Below are 9332 nucleotides of genomic sequence, written 5' to 3' on the forward strand. Positions count from 1 at the left end.
CCCCCTACTCCCAGACAGCACCCCCACCTTCCCAGGTCCCCTCTAAAGCCTTTGCTGGGCTACCACATCTTCCCTGCTGCCCACCCCGTCCCCAGAGACCCAGAGCGATGACCTTGCCAACCCCTTGCAGGAAGACTTAATTTGTGTCGACTCTTAACCTTCCCAACAGGGCAGACATTGAACCATCCTCCTGGATGGCCACCCAGGCAGAAACCACCCATTCCTGAGGGGTTGTTTAAGCACCCACTGGGTGCTTAAAGCACTGAGCCACATTTCTGAGGCCAAGGGCTCAGGAGGGTCTTGCTGTCTGCAGGCCACTGCCGGGAACCTGTTCTCTGCTTTTCTCCCTTCTCCCTGTGTTTCTGGAAGTTCTTGTCATTCTTAGGTCTCTATCCCTTAATTCCTGCTTACACTGTCACACAGCCTTCATCCTATGGCCTCTGTCTCTACGTCACACTGGACCGAGCACCCAGACCTCTTCATTGTTGCATGCTCCAAACAAGGTCACATTCTGAGATAAGGGGGTTAGAACTCCAGCACATCTTTTGGGGGGACAATTTGGGCCCAAGCAGGAAGTGACTCATGAAAGCTCACACCGGAATGCAGTCAGACGCCCAGGCCTGAGCTCTGAGTCACAGCTGAGTGGCCTCTCAGCCCACTCTGATGTCAGTCCCTCTCACGTTTCATTGGTCAGGCGTCAGTTCATAGCCACCTCTGTGCCCATCAGGTCAGCTGATGCTGATGCAGAGGTCACTGTGGGGAGTAGGCCAGCCTGGGGTTTCTTTAAAATGTATCTATTTATTACATATACAGTGTTCTGTCTGCGTGTATGCCTTTATGGCAGAGGAGGGCGCCAGATCTCATTACACGTGGTTGTGAGCCACCATGTGGTTGCTGGGAATTGAACTCAGGACCTCTGGAAGAGCAGCCGGTGCTCTTAACCCCTGAGCCGCCTCTCCAGCCCGCCTGGGGTTTCTTAAGCAAGTTCATCCTCCAGTCTCTGCGTCGCTCCTTCTCCTGACTGAGGTCAGTGTCTCTTGGTTCTGAGACAGGGTCTCACTGTGTGTTTATCACTGGCTGTCCTGACTCACTGTGTAGACCAGGCTGGCCTCAAACTCACCGAGATCTGCCTGCCTCTGCCTCCTGACACTAAACTGGGATTAAAGGCGTGCACCACCACACAGTCAGGGGACTCTGTGACACAGAGAGGGACAGGCCCGCTGTGCCTACAGGGAGGCCTAAGTAAGGGAGGGAATGCCCTCCCCTAGAGCATACTTGTGAAGAAGCTGCACCAATGGTTCCTGGGGGAGGGCCTTCCACTACCACCTGTGTTTCCCACCCCCACCCCTTCCTCCTCACCCAAACTCACAGTTGCCTCCTGAGAACTTCCTAGAGTAGGCTCCCTCTCCCCTCTCCTCCATTTAGAATGGAAATACTGGGGCTAAGGGATTGTCTCGGCCTTTAGGGGGGACAAGGTAGAGAGCTGTGACCCTCCATTTGGTATGACACGCTTAAGACCCCTGTACCCCAAATGAAAATTCCCCAGGAATCTCATCCTGGGGGAAGAGAAAGACTGCTCTGATGCCGGCCGAGGGCGACCCCGCCCCCCAGGAAGACATTTCACATCCTTCGGACAATGTGTAGGATCCCAAGAACAAGGATGGATCAGTGGGGGACAGAACCCACATCTTGACCGGGACTGCTCAGCCATGAAAATTTACCATCCGTTTAAACCTAAATCTCATGTCAGCACCACCAGAAGACAGACTTGGGGGAGGGGCCACTGGAACCTTTCTTGGTTCCCCTTCTCAAAGTGACCACATTGAATAAGTCTGTCTCTTCAATTGGCGTATTGGTAACAAATGTCCAAGCCTGGCTTATGGCTGGCTCTCAGAACCCAGTCTTTTATTTTAAAACCCTCAGTAACACAGACTTCCTCTCCCAGATGAAGGAAGACAACCTTTTATTTTATTTAAGAGATGTAGTCCTGCTTTGTGGCCCAGACTAACTTCCAAGTCCTGAGGCCATACAACCACCTTGCCTCCACTACCTAGAATTACAGGTGTGCACCACTGCACTGGGAATTTTTGGGGGGGGCCACCACACCTCATTCAGTCACTGCCAGATATAGGGCAGGGATGCAATTCAGAGCACAGCTTTCCCCTGATTTGCTTCACTGTGAGGAGTGAGTGACATGCAGGATGCTGATGGGGACACAGAGGGGGACCTATAGTGATATCCGTGTGACCCTGATTTCTCCTCTCTCTGTTTTGTGATCTCCTTTCTAGCCATCCCCCCACTCCACCCCGACTCTCTTTCCTGGAGCAGACCAGTTATCTGCATAGTGCAGACCCTGCTTATATTCCCAGTACATGCCCAAGAAGCTAAGGGCTTAGAGGTGGCCATAGACAGAAAGAAGGACACACGATGTGTGTGTGGGGGGGGGTGTCTGACACCTCCAAACAAGGACAGGAGTCTGCACTGCTCATCACACGCATGTGTCAGGTGTAGTCCTGGTGCTGGGGACAGGGTGGACAGGCACTGCTCCCCACACAGGCAGGTGTGGGATGACCCAACTCAGAAGTGCAGATAGCTCTGACTAGCTTATTGGGGTGCAGGGGCTTCTCAGCCTTCAGGAGACAGACCTGAAATGACCTGGAGTGACTGAGTTTTCACCTGCCCTGTGCTGTGTGAGAGGGAGGAGGCTCTGATCTCTTCTTGCCATCGGAGTCCTTAAAGCCTGTTCTACGCCAGGGAAGTAGAGTGGGAAAAGATGGCTCATGCTAACCACTCCAGCCTGGCAGGGCTACCTCAGGAGCCCAGGAACCACACCTCTCTGCTTAGAACTTGGAGACCACATAAGATTTACCCTGTGATATACATAGATAACTCTGATCCCTAGTGTCATTAAAGTCACAGAACACTCCACATCTAGAATTTCCCCCACCTTCCTGAGTGCAGTGTGGTGGTAACAGAGGGGGAGAATGGGTAAGTGCTGTGATAAACAGTCCTTTGGAAGAGAACACAGCCCCTGGTCACAGTATGTCCCAATTCCTGTACTTAAATACTTAACCAAAGTGGCCCTGTTGCCAGCATAAACTGAAGGGCTGGGGAGAGTTTTGTTTTGTTTCTATCCAAAGGCCCCGCCCTACCCCAGGTGGTCACTGGATACCAGGACAGCTGCCTATTTACCGCCTTCTCTCAAGACTCCTTCCTGCCAGATCAGGGTCACAGCAACTGAAAACAATGCTGGACAGAGTGAGCGGGCTGGGACGGGGTCTGGGCTCCCTGAACTGGGCCACAGTGGGGCCTTTCATCTGCCGCCCGTGGCCTCTTCCCACTACCCCAGTGCAGCAATTACGGGGCAAATTAGGATGCTTTGATCATCGTTAGAAACGGCCGGCCACACGGAGGAGGGGACACTGACGAGCAATTAGGGGCAGGGGGCTGGGAGTTCAGCGGCTTGCTTAGGGGGTAAGAATGCCCAGGACACCCACCCCTATCCCTCTCCTCCCTCCAAGCGTGCCTGCCCCCAGCACAGCAGTGAACTCCCCAGGGGGGCAGAAGCAGATGGGGATCCCCCCTCCCAACCCCTGCCCGCCTGTCTCCCTCTGCCTGGCCCAACTGTCAGCTTTTCTTCCCCATCTCAGCCCCTTTGAAGCGGCCGCGGTAACAAGGGCCGCTTTGACAGAAGTGGGGGGACTCAGAGCTGGGATGATGAGACTTCAAAGGTGAGGGTCGAGCCCACTACCTCATTCCCTTGCCCAGGCCTGGCTGCCCTCCCACGCACTCCCCCTTCTCTCCTCTATATAGCCCCCTAGCACCATTTCCCTGAGGGCTCCCAGGAGGTGAGGGCCAGGTGAGGTGCAGACCACTAGAAACGGGTAATTCCGTGTAAGACGACACACAGGATCAAGTGGTTTGAGGGATACAAATCCTGAGCCTGGGAAGACGCCCAGGACAGGGTGGACTCCAGGAAGAGAACAGGGTCTCCTGCCTTGGCCCCAGGTTACCATGCTGCTGGCTCTGTTGCTGCTGCTGCTGCTGCTGCCCCGAGACTCCCAGACTGCCCGTGGGCATCCACTGTACACGCGCCTGTCCCCCAGCACCCTGCAAGGTGAGCCGGGCCGGTCTGAGGAAGCCACTGGGATGGGAGGGGCGTACAAGAAAACGAGGCCCTGGGTAAGGAAGATGAGCTTGTCACTCGCACTTAGGAGGACCCATGGCCCTTCCAAGCCCACCTGCTGGGAGGAGGGACCTGGAGCTGGAATATGGGAAGGGAAGGAGGGGGCAGATGGCCTCACCCAGGAAGCAGAGGCAGCAGGCATTGCCAAGGGGTTCCAGAGTTAGTGAAGCTGGAAGATCCAGGGTGGCACACCTTGGTAATTCAGGCCTACAGATGGATACCTCAACCACAATTCTTGGGTGGCAGTGGACAATGATTTTCCTCTGAAGTCTTTAAGAAAAAAATTTCTTGAGGTTGGGGATTTAGCTCAGTGGTAGAGTGCTTGCCTAGCAAGCGCAAGGCCCTGGGTTCAATCCTCAGCTCAAAAAAAAAAAAAAAAATTCTCAGAGATTCCAGCCCAGTTCAATTGAGCAGTGGGAACCATCTGCCCTGGGAGCTTGACCCCTCTCCCTGTCTCTACATCCCTCGGGGGCCAGGAGCCTATCCTGCTTCCCCACAGTCTCTCTAGACAGGATTCAGGAAGGCTAGACTGAGGCTCTCTGCCAAGGAGATATGACTTTGTGTCCCATGTCCCCAGCAGTTTTGTCTGTCCAGGGGACTCAGGCACTGCAGGCTGCCCAGAGGAGTGCCCAGTGGGCCATAAGGCGTGTGTTGATGGAGATCCAGCACAGACTGCATGAGTGTCAAGGTTGTACTACAGTGCTACCCCACCCATGCCCCAGCAAACCCATGCTCTTCCGGGGGACTCACTCTCCCGCCCACGCCCACCCCTTATTTTTAGGGTCCATCCTCCTTGGGGTCAGACTGGTTTTGAAGGTCCAAGTGGAAGGGGTATGCCAAACTCGAGGCATAGCAGGGAGCTGGGGACAGTGTGGGCTCATGTGGTCGAGTCCAGGGCTGCTCAAATAGTACCTGCGTGCTAGAGGAGAGTGGTTGAGAAACCAGGCTCAGACCCAGTACAGGATGGAGGATCTTCAAGAGGCTGGCAGTGAGGCTCAAAGGATTGTTTCTCAGCAGGCTCTGGACGGCGCAGACTTCAAGCTGCCCTCCTCCGGGACCCACCCGAGCCGGGTGAGACAAAAAGGCTCCAAGGAGCAGGGCTGAGAGCGAGGTGGACCTCGATGTGAAGACAGCTGGAACTTTGCCTTCACGACGCTGTTTCTGCCATTCTAGGGCCATGTGGCGAAAGGCGCCAGGGCGTTGCCAACGTAACCCGGGCTCACAGTCGTATAGTCGGGGGCAACACGGCTCCATCCGGATCCTGGCCTTGGCTAGTAAGACTACAACTTGGGGGGCAGCCTCTGTGCGGCGGCGTCCTGGTGGCTGCGTCCTGGGTGCTCACGGCTGCACACTGCTTCTCCGGGTACGTCGTCGAGATCCCAGGCACCTGCCCAGCAGGGCTACCCAATCAGGAAGGAGTCTAGCACCCGGGAGCCAAAGCACAGCAGAGCAGGTCTCTGCTGCCTCCTAGCGGAAGCCAGCTCCCAGCCCTGGGCCTCAAAATGCCGGCTGCCAGGGGAGGGGAGGGACCCCAGGGTGGGAGAGCACCTTGCGAGGCCTCCCTCTCTGCCCCTAGGACCACAATAATCACATTTGCAGGATCACTGCCCGGTGCGCGTGCAGGAGGGGCTGGGCCTCCCAGGGGCCTTACAGCAAGCACCTGTGTCCCTGATACCTGTCACCCTCTGCTTGCTCGGCAGTGCCTCGAATGAGCTTCTTTGGACTGTAACGCTAGCCGAGGGGCCCCAGGGGGAGCAAGCCGAGGAAGTGCAAGTGAACCGCATCTTGCCCCACCCTAAGGTGAGAAGACACGCCCTGTGTCCTCGGAGCTGGGAACAGCACCTCCAAACCCTCTTCCTTGACCTTGTACCGCCACCCGCTCTCCAGTTTGACCCGCAGACCTTTCACAATGACCTGGCTTTGGTACAGCTTTGGACGCCGGTGAGCCCAGAGGGGCCGGCGCGCCCTGTATGCCTACCCCAGGGTTCGAGGGAGCCTCCTCCCGGCACCCCCTGCGCCATCGCAGGCTGGGGGGCCCTCTTCGAAGGTATTGCCAGCTAGGGCCTGGATAAACTGCCTGTGGTAGTGGTAGTGGACAAGCCAGCAGCGGAATGAGAGTAAGCTAAGGAGGTGGAGTTTGGGGAGGCTGGGATGATGTTCCAGCTCACGAACGGGGATCAAAGAGGGCAAGTGGGGGATCTCAAGGAGCAGGTTCTGCCCTCCAACCCCGGACCCCCTACATTCTTTCCTGTAGACGGACCCGAGTCCGAGGCGGTGAGGGAGGCCCGCGTTCCGCTGCTCAGTGCAGACACCTGTCAAAAGGCCCTGGGACCTGGGTTGCGTCCCAGCACCATGCTCTGCGCTGGTTACCTGGCAGGAGGCATCGACTCATGCCAGGTATGAACTCAAACTGACAGGGGGCGCTGGATGCGCTGCTCCTCTTGGCAAGATAGCCCTCTTCGCTTTGGGGTCTGGCTGATAGCGCCTACCAACCGCTAAGTCTTCGTTAATAAAATGTCAACAGGTGGTAACCACAAAGGCGGCCAGAGCCGCCTTCCCTGCCAGGTACAAGTCAGGTATAATACAGAAGCATGGTGAATGCATTGTTCCTTGTTGGCTCTGGTCCCTTAGGGTGACTCCGGAGGCCCTTTAACCTGTTCTGAGCCCGGCCCGCACCCCAGAGAGGTCCTTTTTGGAGTCACCTCTTGGGGGGATGGCTGTGGGGAGCCAGGGAAGCCTGGGGTCTACACCCGTGTGGCAGTATTCAAAGACTGGCTGCAGGAGCAGATGAGCGGTGAGTACCCCTGCCAACAATGGTCCCTCAGACTGTTCTGGATAAACCGGGTTTTCATCCTGCTGCTCTGGTCTCTGGAGGAATTGAGGATGAGTGACAAGAGGTGCTGTCATCTGATTGCAGCGGCCCCCTCCACTCGCGAGCCTAGCTGCAGAGAACTTCTAACTTGGGACCCCCGGGAGGAGGAGCCGGCCGTGGATGCAGCGGGGCTCTGCGCCTTCTACGCGCGCCTGTGCCCGGGGTCCGAGCGCTCCTGTGCACGCCTGGCTCTCCAACAGTGTCTGCAGCGCCGGCGGCGGTGCGGTCAGTCCAGTTCTCCCAGATCGGGGTAGGGGGCCAGGCCACCACCCTGGGACGACCGCTCAGACCTCTGTCCCTCTAGAGCTGCGGTCTCTGGCTCACACGCTGCTCGGCCTGCTGCGGGGCGCGCAAGAGCTGCTCGGTCCCCGTCCGGGCCTGCAACGTGGAGTTCCCGTGCCTGCTCGCTCCGCTTCGTCGCTCCGGGAGTCTCCCGGCCACAATGCCCGCGAACAGCGGTTGTACTCAGGTATCCCGTGTGCCCCAGCCAGGCCTAGCCCCTCGAGTCTCGGAGTCGCGTTTCCTCGCCGAGGCGTGAACCCTAACTCCTTAGCTTTCCCCCAGGAGCGCAAGTTGCAGAAACCTGGTTCCAGAAGCCAAAACCAGAGCGGCGCGCGGAAACAAAGGGTAATGTCGCCCCCTGCCGGCCTTCTTCTTGAGAGGTGATGCGATTGTCTGCTAGAAAGCCCCAAAAGACAACAGAAAAGACCTGCTATCTCCCTCTCTTCTGAGAGAACATGAATGACCACGGAATCTCTGCCAGCCTCCCTTTCCCTATCTGGAGCCCGCAGAGGCTGCTGGCCCTGGGATGCCCATCCTTAGCACCCTCTACTGTTTTCTGATAGTCTAGGGATCTCCCCTTCTTGCAGGCTGCCCTGGGCTGGAGCCCCTGCAACAGAAGTTGGCGGCGATTCAGCGAACACACGCCTGGATCCTACAGATCCCGGCTGAGCAATTGGCCATGAACTTTCACGAGGTAGGTTTCCCAGGCTGCCCAAGCTCCTTCACGGTTGGCTGGGAAGGCTCACCTGACTGGAGCCCAGTGCAGCAAAGGGACAGGGAGGCTCAACTTTTGGGAGTTGGTGAGCTGGAATAGTTAACAGGAGAATATGAAGAGGGGACACAGAGAAACAGGAGGGAAAGGGCTCATGTGGATGTCCACCTAATCAGGAAAATAGGGGGACTGCGGGTGGAGGAAGGGGGAGGGGCTAGGATCTAAGTGGGTTCCTAGGCTCTGGGAGGAGGGAATGACCCCTAGGTCAAAAACCTTCAGGAGTGGTTTTGGGCCCGATCTCCTCCCTCTGCAGGTGCTGGCAGATCTGGGCTCCAAGACACTGACAGGGCTCTTCAGAGCTTGGGTGAGGGCCGGATTGGGGGACCAGCGTGTAGTCTTCAGTGGCCTGGTGGGCTTGGAGCCTTCGACTCTGGCTCATAGTCTCCCTCGGCTGCTAGTGCAGGCTCTGAAGGCCTTCCGCTCAGCTCTCCAGACAGAAGGAGAGCCCCAGGGACCTTGGATGGGTGTGGGACAGGGACAGAAGCCAGGGAAGGAGCACCACCGCCAACTCCAGCCTCTTGTTCCCTGAGCCAGGAAGCCCTGTGAAGGTCACATTGTCCCCAGGGGCTAAGGAGGTTGTAGGAGCTATGACAAACTCTCACTATCCCAGTTGATCTTGTATGTGTGGATAGAGTGGGGGTCCTGTACCTCACATGTCTTCCCAAATGTGTCACCAGACACAGCTGCTTTAATAAATGTTATTTATAATCCACATTAAAATCTGGAGCTTTATTGGGATGGGAAGAGGGGGCATTAGATGGGTGAAGGGCAGGGGCCAGCCCCCAGAAGCAGTTAACAGAGATGACAGAGAATCTGGAGGGAGCCGGGAGTGGTGGCCCGTGCCTGCAGTTCTAGCACTCTGGAAACTGAGGCAGGGGGATTGCTGTGAGTGGGGAAAGTGCTACACAGGCATAAGTATCTGAGTTCAGGTCCTTAGCACCCACCTGTCACCACAGCCCTGGAGGAGGAAAGGGCAGTGGGGACAGACAGACCTCAGGAGGCCTCTGGCCATTCTAGCTGCTCCAGGTGAGCTCTAAGTTCAGGGAAGAGGCTCTGTCTTCAAAAAAAGGTGGAGGGGTGCAGTTGGATCCCAGCAGCAGCTACAGGGCCTCAGTCCTTCTGTGGCTTCCTTGTCTCCCTCTCACTTCCGGAAACATGGCCTCTGGTGGGGCAGTCTCGAGTGGCTGATCAGTGACATGAAGGTGTGCACATCAAACATG

At 56.8% G+C, this 9332-nt stretch overlaps 1 protein-coding gene across 1 annotated transcript; it reads left to right on the forward strand.

Annotated features, from left to right (window-relative positions):
- The first annotated feature begins 3835 nt into the window (after nt 1-3835).
- On the forward strand, nt 3836-8822 carry Prss56 (serine protease 56). Its single transcript, XM_036172764.1, has 13 exons — nt 3836-4117; nt 4767-4874; nt 5204-5257; nt 5360-5549; nt 5887-5986; nt 6074-6233; nt 6441-6583; nt 6818-6980; nt 7104-7283; nt 7363-7527; nt 7623-7685; nt 7928-8034; nt 8366-8822. The coding sequence occupies exons 1-13, from the start codon at nt 4015-4017 to the stop codon at nt 8639-8641; spliced, it is 1812 nt and encodes a 603-aa protein (XP_036028657.1). The 5' UTR covers nt 3836-4014; the 3' UTR covers nt 8642-8822.
- The last annotated feature ends 510 nt before the right edge of the window (nt 8823-9332 follow it).

The sequence above is a fragment of the Onychomys torridus genome, chromosome 23 (assembly GCF_903995425.1).
Source record: "Onychomys torridus chromosome 23, mOncTor1.1, whole genome shotgun sequence".
Lineage (NCBI taxonomy): Eukaryota > Metazoa > Chordata > Mammalia > Rodentia > Cricetidae > Onychomys > Onychomys torridus.